General features: G+C 38.6%; 1 protein-coding gene across 3 annotated transcripts in view; it reads left to right on the top strand.

Moving 5' to 3' along the window:
- LOC128029210 (unconventional myosin-XVIIIa) overlaps positions 1-19294 on the top strand; it is a 97161-nt gene that overhangs the window by 34512 nt on the left and 43355 nt on the right. For all 3 annotated transcript variants that reach the window (XM_052616839.1, XM_052616838.1, XM_052616837.1), the window contains exons 4-22: positions 441-528; positions 940-1046; positions 2365-2541; positions 3301-3511; positions 4138-4280; positions 4597-4697; positions 4912-4975; positions 5129-5273; positions 7023-7037; positions 8453-8626; positions 8716-8806; positions 9012-9204; positions 10069-10155; positions 13289-13430; positions 13520-13679; positions 14169-14355; positions 15007-15244; positions 15752-15861; positions 17240-17305. In XM_052616839.1, the coding sequence (XP_052472799.1) occupies positions 441-528; positions 940-1046; positions 2365-2541; positions 3301-3511; positions 4138-4280; positions 4597-4697; positions 4912-4975; positions 5129-5273; positions 7023-7037; positions 8453-8626; positions 8716-8806; positions 9012-9204; positions 10069-10155; positions 13289-13430; positions 13520-13679; positions 14169-14355; positions 15007-15244; positions 15752-15861; positions 17240-17305 (2499 nt within the window). The remainder of the gene's footprint in view (positions 1-440; positions 529-939; positions 1047-2364; positions 2542-3300; positions 3512-4137; positions 4281-4596; positions 4698-4911; positions 4976-5128; positions 5274-7022; positions 7038-8452; positions 8627-8715; positions 8807-9011; positions 9205-10068; positions 10156-13288; positions 13431-13519; positions 13680-14168; positions 14356-15006; positions 15245-15751; positions 15862-17239; positions 17306-19294) is intronic.

Raw genomic sequence — 19294 nt, 5'->3', positions numbered from 1 at the left:
GCCCTCCACAGCGGTAGAGTTCATGTTCTGACCAGTGTGTGTAGGTCAAGCATGAGTGCAGTGGAAACAGACATGGCCAGACAACCAGAACATCTGACTTGTAATCTGACCTTGTCCATCATTTGATGCCCGAGTTGGCTTCTTCTGCTTCTGCTGTTAAACTCTCCCTATCTTGCTTGACTATACTGTAGACATAGGGAAACAAGGTTTTTTTGGGGGACTGATCTGGGTTCTCTTTATACCCTAATTGATACTATGTCAGCAGAGGTCTCAGATCAGGATAAAAAGACTATTTTTGTGTCATTGAATGATAACAGACCTTCTCACATAAGTGTGGACCAATGCATGGAGTGGATTTGAAGCGTATCAGTGAAGCTCCTTTTCAAAAGCCCTGTGCAAAGCCATAAAAAGTAGTTTGACTGATGTTTTCTCCTTCACAGGTGAAAACAGAGGAGCAGATAGCTGCAGAGCAAGCATGGTATGGCTCAGAGAAAGTGTGGCTGGTCCACAAGGATGGATTCTCTCTGGGTTAGTACAAAAGGCATGCCAAATGAACTCGAAGCATTATTTTAAATTGAAGACATTTTCTATTCATTTAACTTGCATAGTTTGACACATTCCTATGTGGAAATAGAATATTGTGCTAGAATAGAAGAGAAAGTCATTTCAGAGGCGGAGAATGTTATTGCATTTTGATGAAAGATCATGGAAACGTATTCTCCTTTAGAATATTGTGCACCATTGTTTCGCACAGTATTACATCAGGGACATTTATTGAGAAAAGAAATCGGGTCAGTTTTAATTCTTATACGATTTGTAACTTATTACTAGTTTCATTACGATAACAATAACAGAGTACTTTTATGGCATTGAAATTTAAATCGGTTTTTCCTCTATAATGATGTGATGTGTGCAATCCAATTTTTTTTTTCTTTACAGCCACTGTGGTGAAGACGGAGACTGGGAGTCTACCAGAGGGGAAAGTGAAAATCAAACTGGAGCATGATGGGACAGTACTGGATGTGGACGAGGATGACGTGGAGAAGGTCAGTTGTCCAGGCTGATCATGTGTTTCAGTATGCACAAATAAAACATTTTTATTCATAGTCAAAATGTAATGAAAATTCTCTAAATGCATGTTATAGATCATATTGTGATCAATTCATCTTTGTATGTTTAGTTTCTAAAAACATTTTTGACCCCTGTTCATCTTCGGAACACAGTTGAAGATATTTTAGTTTCAGCCCGAGAGCTTTCTGATCTTCCATTGAAAATGTATGTACGGTATACTGTCCATGTCCAGAAAGGTAATAAAAACAGCATTAAAGTAGTCCATGTGACATCAGAGGGTCAATTAGAATTTGTTGAAGCATTGAAAATACCTTTCTGGACATGGACAGTGAAGTGTACATACATTTTTAATCTAAAATATCTTAAACTGTGTTCCGAAGATGAACGGAGGTCTTACGGGTTTGGAACAACATGAGGGTGAACTAATCCTTAAAGTACACATTTCTTGCTTAATTTAGATTGAAAATGACTTCTTAAAGATTTTAACTGATTCTAACTTTGAAGAGATTCATTAAATGATTTATCAGATTGATTTAAGCTTGTCAGCGCTTTTATGTGATACATTAGAAGAAAGGTCTCAGTTATTTTGTTCATGAAGTGGCTACACTGTGCTGGTTTTTGAGTGCAGCCAGGAAATAGAATAAGAAAATTTGTCTCACCTCATTTCATCACATTCTGTTCAGATTTCACATTCACAATAGAAAACAATCATTCCTTTCACTGTGATGATGATGTGGATTCAACAGCAGAATAGCTGTGTATTTGAATGAATCACGAGGTCTGCAGGGCTCAGGCACAGGGGTTGTAGCAGAACTCTGCTTTTGCCTGAACCCAGAGCCAAGTGAGGGTTAGACATGAACAGGTGGGTCCTGGGTAGCATGCACAGGGTGGGAGAAAATTATGCTATTATATAGGTCACAGAAAAACAGGTGGGATTTGGCCTTATTTTTTAAACAGACAGATTGACCTATAGTTTTATAGTTTTGCACTATTAGGCCTTGATGAGACATATGCTGGGAAATATATTTCAGCTCACTTCCTGCCTGGCACAGCTTGAGCTGATGATTTCCAGGTTGACCTCAAATCAAATCTCTGAACCATCTGTTCAATGAGGGAATTGCTAAGCTGGATCCAGAGTTGAGCTTGACAAGTTTGAAATTGCATTAAAGACTTCGCATGAAGCATGGAGGCTATTCTGGATGAATCACATCAATTTGTGTCATATTTCCACTCTTCCCATTTATCACCTGTCAGCTTACTAGCATTCTTTGACCTTTACCATTTGAAACCCAGGCGAACCCGCCATCATTTGACCGCTGTGAGGACTTGGCAGCTCTGCTCTACCTGAATGAGTCCAGTGTAATGCATTCCCTGCGCCAGCGCTATGGAGGAAACCTCATCCACACATACGCGGGGCCCAACATGGTGATCATCAACCCTATCAGCGCCCCCTCCATGTACTCAGAGAAGGTGAGAGCCCTTGTTTTCTTTCACAATCCTTGCATCCAAATATGCCTGCTTCTGCTTTATTATATAGTATCCCAATATGCAATACACATGAAAAAGTAGACGACAAAGACAGTAATCACATGACCTCCTAGTTCATCAAATGCATTCTATATTTTGACAGTATGCAATTACAGGTGGAGATACTCACTGTGGCAGCAATGCAATGCATAATGGCTACTATATTTTATACAACTGTCCCTTCGTCAGTTAAACGCAATAGGAAATGGGCAACAGAAAGCCGCTAATGAGCTTTATCGGATTTCTTGCAAGATAAAGTACTACCCATAAAATGTAATTACAATCCAGAAGAGAATTTATTTTGGTCATCGGTCCTAATTAAGTGATTTTTTATTATGGATCAAGCTGTTTATGTGCCGTGTTGAGTGTTTTCTGCATTCTGGAGCTGAAACTATGATATATGTGAAAATGTTATTGCACTCGTGCTGGAAAGATGGTTTATGCCAACTTTCTTTTCAAGTTAACAGCTATTGATTTTCCCTTCATTGGAAAATGAATGTTAATGGTTATACATTTGATGCTTTCATTACTGACCGTGTAATACATTAAGATTATTAGTTTGACCTGTAAGCTCCTTGCTGTTTTCCCAGCAGTGATCTTCACTAAGCTTGTCCATAGACTTTTGTTTTCTCAGGCAAGCGGCATAAAGAAAATGCATGTGTTTGTCTGTTAGAAGTTTAGTTTTTCTCTTTAATGTTTCAGGTGATGCACATGTTCAAAGGCTGCCGACGAGAAGACACAGCCCCTCATATATATGCAGTGGCTCAATCTGCCTACCGAAACCTTTTGACAACACGACAGGACCAGTCCATCGTGCTGCTGGGAAAGAGCGGCAGTGGCAAGACCACAAACTGCCAGCATTTAGTTCAGTACCTGGTGTCCGTCGCCGGCAGCACTGGAAAGATCTTTACTGGTACAGAAACTCCTAGCAATTTGCTTTAAAGGTTTTCTAGGGATGCCCTCACATTTTGGCAAATGCTGATGGCCTATAATGTTGTTCTAATATTCAAATGGGAATGTATAAAAGTGCAATCTGCAGTGAAAGCATTAGACTTTTATGATAGAAGTCACATTCTTTTCAAACTGTGCTTTTGTAACCAAGCCTAGAAAAACTATTTACTGTTGAATTGATCAAATTGGCCAGTGTAATATGATCATTGTGCATTCCCATTTTTAACTGCATATTATATCTATATGCTTGAAAAGCTTGAACAGCCTGTGGTAAAGGGTAAATGCAAGGGTGTCACGCGGTCACTGGAAACTGGCTTGTCTAGTGTGGAGAGAGTGTGAGCGCTGGGGAAGAGGGTGACAGATGAGAGCTGTGCTAATGATGCCCACTAAAGCACTCTGATAATTAGCCGTCATTAGGGTCTGTTCAGTCCCTGAGTGGTCAATAATGACCTAATGAAGACTACAGTGCTCATCAACTATACCATTAAAGAGGCTGTGATGTTATCTCCATATGCAGGATCCTCTCTTCTAGTGCGCTCAGTGTTAAAGAGTCAGTCCTTTAGTTAAATATTACTGTGTCTCTTCCAGCGGAGAAATGGCAAGCGGTCTACACAATCTTAGAGGCCTTTGGAAACAGTGCCACCTCCATGAACAATAACGCAAGCCGCTTCTCCCAGATCGTCTCGCTGGATTTTGACCAGGCTGGTCAGGTGGCCTCTGCATCTATCCAGGTTTGACATTGATATTGTACTGGGTCATATCTAAATGCACATTGCACATATAAAAAGCACATTGTACTCATTTAATGACTTGTAGATAAATGGCAACCCACCCTGCTACCTTTAAATACCCCTTATTAAAATAATGTTCAGTTCAATAAATAATAATAATCATAAATACAAATGTGTTATCTTAATCGTTTTTAATAATTTAATTATTTTATAGTACTACGATACTGTATGAAACGAGCAAAAAATAGAATTCTGCTATTGTAATTCTATAAACATGTCCATTCAAGAGTCATTCATCTCTTTCTTTTATATGTAGACCATGCTGCTGGAGAAGCTGAGGGTGGTGAAACGCCCAGAGACTGAGTCCACTTTTAATGTTTTTTATTACATGATGGCTGGAGCAGACAGCACACTCAGGTAAACTCACGCTAACGAATGCATGACTGACTACAGAATGAATCAACTAATGAATGAACGCTTTGAATGCAGTGTATTTTTTGCTATTGCATTTTTCAGTTATTTTGTCTGGAGCCCAACATTTCTGCTCTTATATAAAAGCTTGCACTATTAAAGAAACCTGTAAAATAACTGTATGAGTTCATATCTCGATTGTATTTCAATTTTCCTGCAGAACGGAGTTGCATTTCAACCACTTTGCAGAGAACAGTGCTTTTGGGATTGTGCCTCAAACTAAGGTTAGTTTTAAGTAGATTGAATAGTTTGCCAGCAGCATATCCAAAATCAATTTTAAAATGATTTATTAATTTAGTGGGCAATGCATACAACAAATAAAATGTGTTGTATTTTATTTTATTTCTAATATTCTTTTCTTGTGTGTGTGTACACAGTCTGAGGACAAGCAAAAGGCATCACAACAGTTCACTAAACTGCAGGCAGCTATGAAGGTGCTGGGTATCTCTTCTGATGAACAGAAAGCTCTGTGGCTCATCCTTGGGGCCATATACCACCTTGGAGCCGCAGGGGCCACAAAAGGTAAAGCAACACTCACCAAGACAGACAGTGTGGTGTGTCATTGATTTACTTTGAAGCAAGTCACCAATAACCCCTTAGCAAAACATATTAAGAACGTTTAATAGCATGCTTTGATTCTAACTCTTCCCCTTTAAGCCCCACACTGCTGTCTCTGTGCTAATTTAGCTCACAGAAGCATTCGACTGATTTCTCTTTACGCATCAGAACCGGAAAGCTTAAAAAGAAAGAAACGCCTAACAAGCACGGAAACAGACTTTATTAATTAAGTCGACTATCTGTCTGCTTACTGAGCTCAAACAGAGGAGAGACGAGCAGCTTAGGAAACAGTTTGATGTAGAGGAGTTTAGAGATGTGCGTTTCTTTAGCTCTAATGAGGATGGATGGCTCTGTATTCACAGTCTATGATATCACTTCCCCCTCATGCAGTAAGAGGATGATGTATTAATGAACCTTTTAATCACCAGACTCCAAACTGTACTGTCTACATCCTGTCTCTAGGGTAAACAGTCATGGGAAACTCAGAAATTACTGGGAATATTCAAATTGTGTGTGTGTGTGTGTGTGTGTGTGTGTGTGTGTGTGTGTGCGTGTGCGTGTGTGTGTGTGTATGTGTGTGTGCGTGCGCACTGGTTTGGGTGGTTTATGAGGACACAGATTTGTGACATGAGTCATGACACTGGTATTACAATATGAAGGTGGTTAATGAAGACACTTCCTGTGTCACTGTAATTCAGAAGGCTTTAAATGTGTGTCTGTGTGTGTGTGTGTTTATCTTATAAAGTCATGGAAAATTGCTCTTTTTTGGGGGGATAAAATTTCTATAAATCTACTATTTCAAAATCATTATCCAGTAATTAAAAGGTGTGGGAAAGAGTGTGTGGACTCTGATTTGAATACAAGTATGTAATGTATACTAGTTTGTTGCTGATATATAGTGATATATAGTCAGGGCTGTCTCTAAATTGCTCCGTAGTCTGGTACTCTTTCCTGAACCTGCATGGCTCCCCTGTGTCTCTCAGACAAATGCAGGAAAGCTTTATTTCTGGCAGGAGGTACTAATACTGCTTCAGTGTCCTGAGTTGGTACTGAAGACTAACATTACATGGCATCAAACATAATAACTGGTAAAGCTTTTTTTTTTAGCAACATATTTCACCTTCAGGACAATATATTAAATGTTTATAAAGACACCTTTGTCTTGTCACTTAGTTGTACCTGACCGTCGGTACAGCAGGGGGCAGTGTTGTTCTGCCTCATTGTATTTTGGCTGGGTATTTATCTAGTTTTAAGTTTTTTCTTATTCTTAATAAAGGGCAAATAACTGTAAAATGTGTAAAATAGTTTTTCTAGACTTTGTCAATGAACTGTGGGGTCAGTAATATTTTTTTATACTTGTATTTAGCAAGGATGCATAAAGGTGACAGTAAAGACATTTATAATTTTTTTTTAATCATTTTTATCATTATTATTATTATATATTATTGATTTAGTCTTTTACTAGTCCTCATATGCTACTATATTTATTCATTGGCCAGCCATTGGTAAAACACGTATTGATAGATTACTAATTGACAACTGATGTGAAATGGAAATGTCGAATGAAAATGCATGGAAATCCAGTAATATTTGTATATGCGAGAGTTTGTGTGCTAATGATTGCAGATTTGGTTCCGTTTGTACAATACTGAAGAATGTCTGTCATGTCCTAACCTCTTCTTCTCTACTTGCATGTTGCATGATGTTACAAAGCAGAGGTTGATGAAGGTAAAGAGCATGACTATTATATATCAGCACTACAAGCAAATACCTCATTTGTGTTTGTGCGTGTGGTTTTATGCTGTTATCGTCCTTGCCAGACATTTCCATTTGCATTCTTATTGCAGTCGTTTCTTTCTTCTTTCATTTCTCTGCTGGGCTTCTTTTCTTTCAGAGGTTTATAACAATGTCTTAGTCTTGAAGCTCAGATAAAACTTTGGTGGGAATATGTGCGGGTGAGGGAGGGGAGCATCGTAACTTTGTTGTCTTATAAAGCTCAGGCTCTCTGATGTTTTTCCATGTTGTAGACTTTTCATTTCTGCAGTGCTTTTCTGTTGTTAAGCCGCAAACACAAATAAAAAGCCTGTTTGCTCTCAGTTCTTGTTTATTTTTGGCGTTCATCTATTCCACCAGAGGCCTGCGTTGTTTTCCGTCTCTCTCTCTCTCTCTCTCTCTGCGACCTCTTCTGGTTGTGGCAGCTTGCGTGTCACTCTTGTTGTGTATGACTCTGTGGCTAGCTCTGAGGTCAGTCGGAACAATATCTGCTAGACACATTTGCAAAAACCTTAAAAAAAAATTTAAATGCTGACTAAACGTTAAAACTCACTGCTATCATCAGACCATTTTTTGACAGTTCTGAATTTGAGAGATTTACTGTATACAGTCAGTGGTTTCAATAGTGCTTGTCAAAATTTACATTGAATATCAAAATAGCTTGTTGTACAAAAATAAAATCTAGTTTTTGATAAAGCAGTATCATTTATTCAGATGTATTCAGACAAATACTATTAGATTTTTATTTTTATATTTGTTTCAATATAATTATATTAATATTACCATAAGATGTATGCACCAGCCATGTATAAAATTAATAACATGACATATTTACACACTAATATTTTATAATTGTTCCAGCAACCAGTAGTCTTGAAACTCATCTTTGTTTCAGTTGAATCCATATTTAATCTCATCTGGGATGTAGTTTCTTTCACCTTCTATAGTTTTGCTCCTGGTTTTTTGAGGATGAGGACATATCACACAGCCTCTCGTTGGCGTCTGCTTAATTTGGCAAGTGCTTACCAATTAACAGATGCATTTGCATGAAAATCCCACAGTGATTGACTGGATGACAAATTGAAATAACGAAATATATGGAAAGGGTTTCTCCTCCCTTCGAAATTGATCTTCTAAAAAAGCGTAATCAAACAGTTAGTTGCTTTTTATCGTCCATGACCGGAACTAATCTGCAGCCAACTTTAATCCGTAATGCACCAGGTGAAAAAAAATTGGGTTAAAAAGCTAATTCATCAATGAAATAATCAGCGGGATTGCATAAGACTTCTCTCAGATGCCACAAGAGTCCAAGAGTCATTAGTGTTGCTTCGATCAACATGGTGTTAACACCGTCCCTGTGCATCTCACAGCGGGCCGGAAGCAATTTGCACGTCATGAATGGGCCCAGAAGGCGGCTTACCTCTTGGGATGCTCCCTAGAAGAGCTCTCCTCTGCGATCTTCAAACACCAGCCCAAAGGAAGCATACAGAGATCCACCTCATTCCGCCAGGGACCAGATGATGTTGGGACAGGAGACAACTCGGGTAAGAATTTTCATAAAACAAGACCTCTGACACAAAGGAATTGTGTTTGCTGGCTTTGGCAGAATTAAAATGTATGTTTTACCTCACAGCTCCAAAGATCACAGCTCTGGAGTGTCTGGAGGCCATGGCTGCCGGACTCTACTCTGAGCTCTTTACTCTGCTCATCTCACTCGTTAACCGGTAATGTTTGTTACCTCTCGTGGTCAGGACAAAAATGTCTTGTCTTTTTCCCAATAAGAATGTAAAGACTAGTAGTGGGAGTAGGCTTTTAAATTGCCTACCATACTTTCCCAGTTTCATTTGTGAATGAGGAAAAATGCCTTTATTGTTTGATGCATCTAACCTACACTTAATGTGCATCTGTTGTTTGTTTGTGCTTGTTTAGAGCACTGAAATCGAGTCAGCATTCCCTGTGCTCTCTGCTTATCGTGGACACACCAGGATTCCAGAACCCAAAGTTAGCCAAGCGGGACCGTGGCGCCACCTTTGAAGAGCTGTGCCACAACTACACCCAAGAACGTCTCCAAACGCTTTTCCACGAACGCACCTTTGTACAGGAACTAGAGCGCTACAAGGAGGTGCAGAAACTATCAAATTATTGCTTTTTAATAAGAAATAAAAAAAATTGTTATAGTCTCGATTCATTTGGGCTGTGTGTAGCGGAGTTAAATCGATGTTTATTTTAATACAACCTCAAATTTTATTATGCAGAATTAACATGTTTGTCTAAGCTGTCATAATCAAATGTGCTTGCCTTGTTAACAAAATCAATAATCAGGCTAAGTACATGAGCCAATCAGAGTCTGTCATAGAGATAAAGGTACTGTAAGTGAGGTTCTGGAACTCCCTACAAACTCCCTACAAACTTCCAGTCGGCGTGAAATTTTTCCAAAAAATGTAAATGCTCTTTATAGAGCTTATTGTGAGCAGTTCATCCATGAATACATTTGATTTGTCCTTTTTGGCTAAAAAAAATTCACACCCTAATCTGTAACAATTGGGTTTACATAAAAATACAGAAGAATAAAAATATTTTGCTACTTCCGTTTCAAAGTGATTGTGAACAATGGTAAATGTTGACCGCACATTTAGTCACAGAATTTGCCTCAAAGTGATCTGATTGGTCAGCGCTCATATATTTTTGGCAGTTCACAGAACTTAGGGCTGTCATAGAGACAGGCCTGATATTTCAGGGCCCCAAATTCAGTGGGATGTCTGAGCATCATTCCATTCAAATAGCTTATAGCACCTTTAATCAAGTCTTGAAATTATACATTTTCATGCTTAAGCCTCTTAATTTGTTATTTATCTGTCCTCAAGGCTGTATAATCATAGAACATTTTTGAAAATATGGTATTAAACACATGAGAAAATATAGAAACCTTTAACCCAAAATCAGTTTGAAATCGTAGCTGACTAATACTCCCTCTATCCCTGTTTAGGAAAACATAGAGCTTGCATTAGATGACATAGAGTCCAGTACATCAATGTCTGTATCAGCTATAGACCAAGCCTCCACTCAAGCATTGGTAAGCAACTTTCTACTTTCTTTCCTCCTCAGGATTTTGTAGTGCATCCCAGCCTGTTCCCAAAGGGGCCTTATCTGGAGAATGTGTGCTTTTCAGTTTCAGCAGTGACTTGAATCACTGAGTTTTCCCTCGTCTCTCACAACGTTGGGGAAAAAAAACAGTTTGACTGCTTGAAAGTTCTCCTCAATGACTTTTGGGTCCTTTAGTTTGTCATTTGAGCATGAACTCAACCTCAAAGTTGTTATCTGTGCCGGCAAGTTATTATAATTTCGTATCTAGCCAGTCGTTGCAGGAGGTGAGTGTCAGGAACGTGGCTTTATGGGATGTTAATGAGACCAGAGAGGATTTTCTTTGTCTTTATATGTGTGTGGGTGGGTATTGAGCGGGAAGTGCCCTCCCACTTTTTAAGGCACAGCGTTCAGCATCTTAATGAAAGCCCTTTTGATGACATTGTCTCTGTCACAAAAAGTTTCTGGATCATGCTTAGTAGTCCCTGTTAAATCTGAATCATATTGGAATCAGAGACAGCCCTTATATTTGATATTGGAAACTCTGTTTTGACAGTATTTCATCTTGTGTGTGTGCGTGTGTGTGTATTTATTTATTTGAAGGGTAGTGTATATTATTACCTACAGTATATATTATGTTATATTTTGTTAGTTTAAAACATAACTTTCTTATTGTCATCTTGACTGAACGTCCGTGGACACATGGTACATGTTAATTTTCTCAGCAATAAACCAATTACTCTCTATAGGAAAGGGTATTTTAATTATTCCTTTCTAGATATTTCCACAACCAATTTCCTTTAGAATCTCAGGTAATAGATTAAAACGGTCATCCTCTGCTTAAAAAAGGATTTTAGATTAGAATGGGTCAGTGATGCATGACTGATTGCAAAACGTGCAATTTTGATTTCTGACAAGCTGCTTTGAATGTCACTAGTAAGTGTTTTGAGTGCCCCCAGTGGTCTCGGTCACAAATTACAGTTTTACGACTTGAATAAAAACAGTTTGCCTGTGGCGTCATCCAATCTTTTAAGTCTTTCTCTGCTTTTCAATTTACTGAAGTTTTGAAAGAAATTCATAAATTGTCAAATGAGCATTTTAAAAATAAATTAATTGAAAGCACTCGCTAGAACAACACTGACAGGTTAATTAGCCAATCTGTGTCTGATGGGAATAATACTGGCATAATGACGCGGTTTCATCAGCATGAAAAGTATTATTTAAAGACAAATTCTGAGCATATTCATAAGCCAACGTAATTGCTGTAAGTTCTTTTCCGCACCGGCCTTATCCGCAGTTATTCAGCAGCCTGCAAAGTGTCAGTGCGGTAAAGCAGAACCAGGGAGAAGCCATTACTGGTATTAATTGCTTAAGTAGACAGGCAGAGTGTAAGGTTTAAAAATGCCTGCTTGACTGCCCTGGAGCTCTTACTTAATACAGACCTTTAATGAGGAGCCCAAGACTAATAGCTCATCTTTTTTCCCCTCGTTTTCTACTCCTCTCTTTTATTCTATAAAGGATAGTAATTGCTTTCATGTAATGACTAATGTTGTGTTTGAGGTCATTATCGAAATATGAAATAAAATGTCAATTAAACAATGCACAGTCTTGATGAATGAAAGGGGCTTAAATTGCAAGTAAACAAAGTTCTTGAGAGAGATTGAGCTTGTTCTAGCCAAGATTTAGCATGAGCATTAGGGTCTAACGTCTTGTTAGTCTCACTGTTGCTTCATGAGAACAATCTCAGTGGCAAAGAATCAAAAAAAAAAAGTGGTGTAACTAGGGCTGTGCAAAAAATCGAATGCGATTTTCATGCACATTTCATCAGTAAAGACGCTACTGTAATTAGAGGTATATCTCCAGCACGTGCGTTCAGATCATGGTTGCCAGGTTTTCACAAAAAATCCTGCTCAGTTGCTTCTCAAAACTAGTCCAAAACTAGCCCATTCGCGTTTCCAGGAGGTTCCCCGATAAAAAATTGCTTTCCGGGGTTAAAATTAAAATTGCCATGGTTGCCTTGGTAAAATTTGCATTTTAGGGGCTAAATATCACGTTATTGGTATTGTCGCTTTTCGACCCGCTTACATGAAAAACAACCACAGACTTGGCAACATTGGTTGGCATTTACTACACAGAGCCGTAATTCACTGACAATCTACACAAAATCGATTTTAAAATCGGTGGCGATTCTTTGTCGATTTTGAAAGCGATTTTGTGTTTGTTGTGTTAGACTACGGCTCTGTGTAGTAACTGCCACTCCACCTTAACCAGTTTTGCCAAGTCTGCAGTTGTTTTTCATGTCCGCGGTTCGAAGCAACCCAAATACCAATAACGAGATATTTAGCCCCTAAAATGCGAATTTTACCAAGACAACCATGCCAAAAACAAAACGTTTTTTTTTAACCCTGGGAAGCAATTTTTTAAATCTGGGAACCTCCTGGAATCGCGATTAGTTTTGGAATAGTTTTGAGAAGCAACAGGGCAGGATTTGTTGTGAAAACCTGGCAACCCTGATCTGAACACACGTGCTGGAGATGATACTTTTAAATAAAGGAGCGTCTTTACTGATTAGATGTGCATAAAAATCGCATTCGATTTTTTGCACAGCCCTAGGTGCAACCATGCAGAGAGTGATGAGTTGGTAGTGCTTTCATAAGGTTTAGAGGTCCTTTTCTAATGGGTTAATGCTTTAAAGTGTGGTCACTTTCACAAATGTCCTTTATTCTGTGAATTAACCCTATAAAGCCTATTTTATATTTGATTTGCAAATTATCAACATGATCAAAACTTTGCTTGAAAACCGGTTTGCTGGGAAATATATACTGATTTTTATAAAGTAAACGTAAGAATAACTTGAACACAAGACTGAAGCATGATCTTATGATCAGAGCTTTGATCATAAAAAAAATAATAGATTTTTCTGATTGTTCATTTTTATATGTCATGCTTTACAGGGTTAAACTTTAAAACGTATTTACACTATGGACCAAAATTGGGGTTGAAAGCTAAATTGGGGGCTCGTCCGGGATTTAAATCTGTTTTGTCCCCAGCTCCCTGTTTATATTACAGACCCCTGTCTACGGTTAGAGTCTAACAAAGTGTTCTTGCATGTTTATGTGATTCAGGTACGGACCTTGGCCAGGACAGATGAGGCGAGGGGCCTGCTGTGGCTGATGGAGGAAGAAGCGCTACAGCCCGGAGGCTCAGAAGAAACTCTGCTGGAGAGATTCTTCAGTTATTACAGCCCTGTGGATGGAGAGAGCAAAGGTCAGAACACAGTGCACCTCCCACACACATACTTTAACACATAGACTTTTCCGTATGAAAAGATCATGCAACCTAAATGCATCCCTCAGGCCCTGCCCTGATGCTGAAGAGTGAGAAGGCACATCACTTTCTGTTGGGTCACAGCCATGGGACCGACTGGGTGGAGTATGATGCTCGGGGATGGTTGAGCCATGCCAAGCAGAATCCTGCCTCTCAGAATGCGGCCATATTACTGCAGGACTCTCAGAAGTAAGACTCCCATTATGAAATTAATTACTAATATTTGCCTGCTGGTACAAACATTTAGCGAACTCCATCTCTGAAAGCACTATAAGTTTGAGTCGCTTATGACATGCATGTGAAAATACAAAAATAATCAGTACTCTGTGGTTAAATGTTTGAAAATGTTTATTTATTGAACTTTTTATAATTATTTTAATAAAATTGTATTTTTATGGTTTAAATGATAACAAATATATTACATATTGTTGTTAATATAAAGTAATATTGAATGTTTTTTTTTTGCTGTTAACTTAGTGTTTTGGTCCAATTAACATTTACTTTATGTTCAGATTTTGGGAAGCTAATGTTACTTGTTACTGAAAAAGCTACTGCTGAGATAAAATTATGTTTAATGACAACCTTTTTTTTTCTTATTTCAAGTGTTGCATATTTCACTTGTGGAGGCGTTAAATGACCCAGCTCATTCTGTGTATACTCTGGTCCTTCTCTCTGCAGGAAGAATATCAGCGGCTTGTTTATGGGGCGTTCAGGGGGAGCCACAGTTTTGTCAGGCTCTATTGCTGGGCTCGAGGGTGGATCACAGCTGGCACTGCGCAGGGCAACAAGCATGAGAAAGACCTTCACCACTGGTGTGGCCGCTGTTAAAAAGAAATCCCTCTGCATCCAGATTAAACTGCAAGTGGTGAGCACTTCAGATGGGAAAACTACATCCATACATTAATACACTCAAAACAGCCAGACAGAGATTAATGAAACGTAACCTTATTATGAACCTCCTTGACTGGAACAGAAAATGTAGGGCTCCTGATATGTGTTTTTAAAGATCTTAGTGCTAAAACTAAACATGCTAATTATAGCACCACCAAAAAAAATAATTAAAAGTAGAAAATCTAGATAAACCATTCACCCTCATTAATAAGTTATTAATAACCTAATAACCATTGTTACTAGAGGTAAACAATACAGATTTTTTTGATGGCTGATGGAATATTTTCGAGCAGGGTAGCTGATGTCCTATTTACTTTAAAGATGATAAGTCACTCATGCTGTAATTAAAATATATATTTATTTTACATAATATTTACCAAATTAGAAGTAAATAATTCTAAAATTAAACAATATGGAAAAGTAACCTGTAAAATAGAAGTCCCGGCACTATCAAAATAAAAGTCCCACTTCCACTTTTCAGCCAAATAAAAAAAAACATACCAGCAGATAATTGAAAAATGTCAAATATCAAGCACTAATCGTGACCCATTAGTGTCAGAAAATCTTATAATATGGTCAAACAGCTTTTTTGAACTTAATGTGACTATCTTGTGTTTTTCTGTAGGATGCACTGATAGACACAGTGAGGCGGTCCAGGGTGCACTTCGTGCACTGTCTGCTGCCTAAAGCAGAGACTTCACCCGGGGATTTGAAGGTGCTGGGAGGACCCTCGTCTCGCTCTGGGGAGATAGATGCACATGGAGAAAGCTGCGACAACGGCCTCATGCAGCTGGATGTGTGCTTGCTTCGGGCGCAGCTCCGTGGCTCCAAACTGCTCGACGCCCTCCGCATCTACCGCCAAGGTTAGAGTTAAAAAATCAAGGGATTTAAAACATAAGTTAAACAACTGAATGACCCTGGTTATCGATTTGTGACCTTTATTTTGGCGAGAATGTAGAAAAATGTCTGAAGAGAGGAAAGATTTAAAAGTTCCGATTTTCCATGCAGGTTTGACTTTTCCGAAAATTGCATTTTCCTTACAGGGTTTGTTGACCTTTGTAAGGGCTTATGTGGCCAGATGCTACGTAGTATTCAAGATGTCCTTTTTTTATTCTTTGAGACGTTCCTGGTTTTATTTTGTTGAGCAGTCTTTGAAAACATTGCAGTGAAATCAGCGAAATGTCACTGGAAACTGTTTTGACACATTTCAGCCTAAAGCCCCGAGTAAGCAGAACATTCTCAAGATAAGCAGCTGACCAGTGCCCTTATCAGTGCTCTCTGCTGAACCTCCACAGACCCTGTAGCTTTCTAGAATCACACATGTCCTTCTCCTGTAACGCTCCTGTCGTTCGGCTCTCCCTTTCCTCAAGGTTATCCCGATCATTTGGTCTTTTCGGAGTTCCGTCGTCGCTTTGATGTGCTGACTCCCCACCTGACGAAGAAGCATGGGCGGAACTACATCGTAACCGATGAGAAAAGGGTGAGTGTCCTTTTATTTGTGTTTGTGAGTGTGTTGTTTCTCTGAGCGCAGTTTGGCTCCTCCTTCATGAGCTGCTCTTCCATGTAATTGATTATGACAATGCTCAGGGCAGAGAGCTGTGTTGTTGTACACATCTTTTTCCCCTTAATCTCGGCTTTAATCAGGGCCCAGAGTGACGACTTTATCAGTGGCATCCTGTCCTATCGCTGACTCTGCTTCTGTTATTGAGTCTACAAAGACCCGTAATGTCCTAATGTGAACTTCATGTGTACATTAAAGGTGTCATATGATCCGATTTTAAGTTAAGAGTGTTACAAACTCTTGGTGCAAAAAGATCTATTTAACTGAATATAGGTTTCTCATGACCTTAAAGACACTTTGTTCTAAAGGTGTATGCTTAAATGCTCTATTAGCTTTTTGACAAATAGTAATAGCAATAGTAATGTACCAATATACTAAACTAAAAAAATATACTTTTTATTATTATTATTTTTATATTGTTATTTATTTTTTAGTATTTTGCATGAATGGGCCAGAGAGTGAACTAAATTGTAGTTTAATTAAATTTTAAATGTTGTTTTATTTATTTTAATTATTTTTTATTAAGGAAAATGATCTAAAATATCATTTGAATTAAATTACAGTGGATCTTATTTCATTTTATAGTATGAATGGACTAGAGAGTAAAGGAAAATAATATAAAATATAGTTTTTATTCAATTTTCTTAGTCCCAGTTCCCATACTTTCTTGTTTTTATGTACTACTTTTGACTGGTACTGTATGTACAGTATATTATCTATTTATGCCACATGTAATATGCCAGTATTAGAACATGTTACAGGCTCAAATATATGTTTTTCAGGAGAGTGATCTTTGCTTGCATGTTGCTTTAGCTATGTTTTTCAAAGGTCTCTCTTTGGTAACTAATTCTCAGCAGATTCCCCAATTAGACCTGTGATATATCTGCCACTGCTGAGTCTGAGACGTGGCTTTTGGCTGGTCTCTCACCACTGAACAGGTTCTCCAGACAGCCCCTGTGCCCCTGCAGAGAGCACTCAATACCTCCTTGTGCTTTTAGCTCAAACTCTAGCCATTAGTCATCAGTCCACCAAGATTTTTTTAATCCCCTGCCATGTTATTATTTGCCTGACATCTTGTCAGGAAGAAAGCACTCATGGGTGAGTGGAAGAGAGGGTTCAGACATTAAGATAGTTGTCTGCGACCCAGTTTCCCCAAGGTGGCTTACCTTATGGGCAGAAAGAGCACCCCAGTCAGCACTCTGTCTACTTGGTGCCCTGCAGAGGTGGACGACACACTAGATCTTAATTTCTGTTCCACTGTTTTATGCATGCGTTTCTGTCTCTCTGTGGGTTTCAGGCTGTGGAAGAGCTGCTGGAGGCTCTTGAGTTGGAAAAAAGCAGTTTTCACATGGGTTTGAGCAGGGTAAGTCATACCTCACAATACATGTACTAAACGTTACAAACGATAATGTAGCTTGTGATGTAAGACCCAGAAGTGCCTCATTACCTACAATACTTAAGTTATTCACTCTAGCCGGCAGAGATTTTATGTAATTTAGTTATCTGGAATTAAATGTTCCAACACGCTAACTAGGATTTTACAAAAAATAAATAAATATAAAAATAGTTAAGATTGCGATTACTTAAAAGCGTTTATACACATCATTTCGGGTTACTCCTGTTGCATCTATTTACAATGTGTTTTGTAGCAGCTGAGCACTGTAACCAGTCACAGATGTATCTGTTGCTTTTAAGATTGGGTGGATTTGAACTCTTGACATCTGGCAACTACAACCAATGAAAGCTTGTGGCTTGAAACACGAATGGCAAATTAAAAAGAGAAGTTTTCAGGATAAATGTTCAGTGGGCAGATAACACAGAAGATTATGTTTAATAAATGGAGAGAAGCCAAAATCATGATCACAATTAAAATATGGTTTATTGTGCAGCCCTATCCGAACTGAAACAACTTAGTAATTTGAGCTAAATTATGACACTGTTATCTTCATTGTTGATTCCTTAACTGATTCTGCAATTTTCCTGTTTATCGATTTGAAGCTCCTTTGACAAAATCTATTAAAGTTCTATAGAAATAATGTGACTTGACTTGTTGATTGCACGGATGACATCACCAATCAGTGAGTAAATTTGAGTGGATTTTAAGCCTCATCCACAGGTGCATGTTTTACTCTTGTTCATGGGACACCAAAAATGAGTCACAAACATCACCTGGTATAGAATGGAAGCAAAAGAACCAGAACTTGGGCAGTCAGTGAGCTCACACTGAACTGCTATCAATCCAAATGAATTACTATATCGGGGTTAAAAGTGTTTTTTGTCATAATCATGAAGCTCTTAAAGCATCTTAGAAAGAAAAACTTCACACATTCAGTCTCTCTATGTTATGGATCATTGCATTGAGTTTGTAGCATACAGATTCAGCCTGAGTCACAAGGATCAGTCCCAAACAGATGGCATGATTTCCATTTAGATTACCGAAACATTCGCTTCTTCTACACCTCTTAGACACAGACTTTAATCCACTCTGCCGCTGTGCTCACATCTGGATGGAAAAAGTTCGGCAAGGTGGGCTTCAGCCAAAAAGACTCGTCATCTTTTCTCCCATCGTTGACTCGTCATCTTTTCTTACCCAGAATGCTAAGCTGCAGATGGGACATGGCTGGCACCGTTGGCAGGCCTCATTGGCGGGCATGTTCGAGTGAGAAAGACAATTATTCTGATGTTTTCTGAGATTGCATGAGCCAGGCTGGAAGGTTGTGCTATTGCACACTGGGTCTCCCCTGAACTTCAGACGATTAAAGCAGAAGTCCTTTTGTGCGTCTTCTCTAGACGATAGATTGATTCTGGCGAGGCACTGGCTTGCTTTGTTTGATTTACTCTGGCTTCGGCGCATGATGATAACTCACTACAAACACCAATCAGCCCAGCAAAATCTTGTGCTTCCAGACAAAGAACAGAAGCCTGGAGAGAGAGCCAGAATAAAGACTTTCTGATAAATAACTGATTATATAAATGGGAATGGAGAAAAATTGTGTCCAGGAAATACGCAAATGATTTGTTCACGGCCATCATTTTAGAACTCTGCTACAGTGTAGAGATTCGCACCATTGATTCTATATACAGTGGCCATTTTATTTTATTTTATATTTGTAAAATAGTAGGGGTGTTATTAATGTATTTATTAGTATTTGTTGCATTTGATATATATTTGTTTTATTTTGATATGTAGGGCCTTTCTTTCTTTCTTTTCGGAGTCAGAGTAGATGTGTTCAAGATCCTAAGCAATCATGAACTCCCTCCACCGCTTATTGAAAACAGTCATTATACAGTTTCCACCTTAGTACAATACATCCATCCAAATCACAGACTCCCCCACAGACTTGCACACAAG

Source organism: Carassius gibelio, chromosome A15, assembly GCF_023724105.1.
Source record: "Carassius gibelio isolate Cgi1373 ecotype wild population from Czech Republic chromosome A15, carGib1.2-hapl.c, whole genome shotgun sequence".
In the NCBI taxonomy this organism is placed as follows: Eukaryota; Metazoa; Chordata; class Actinopteri; order Cypriniformes; family Cyprinidae; genus Carassius; species Carassius gibelio.
This window is presented reverse-complemented; position numbering and strand designations above follow the sequence as displayed.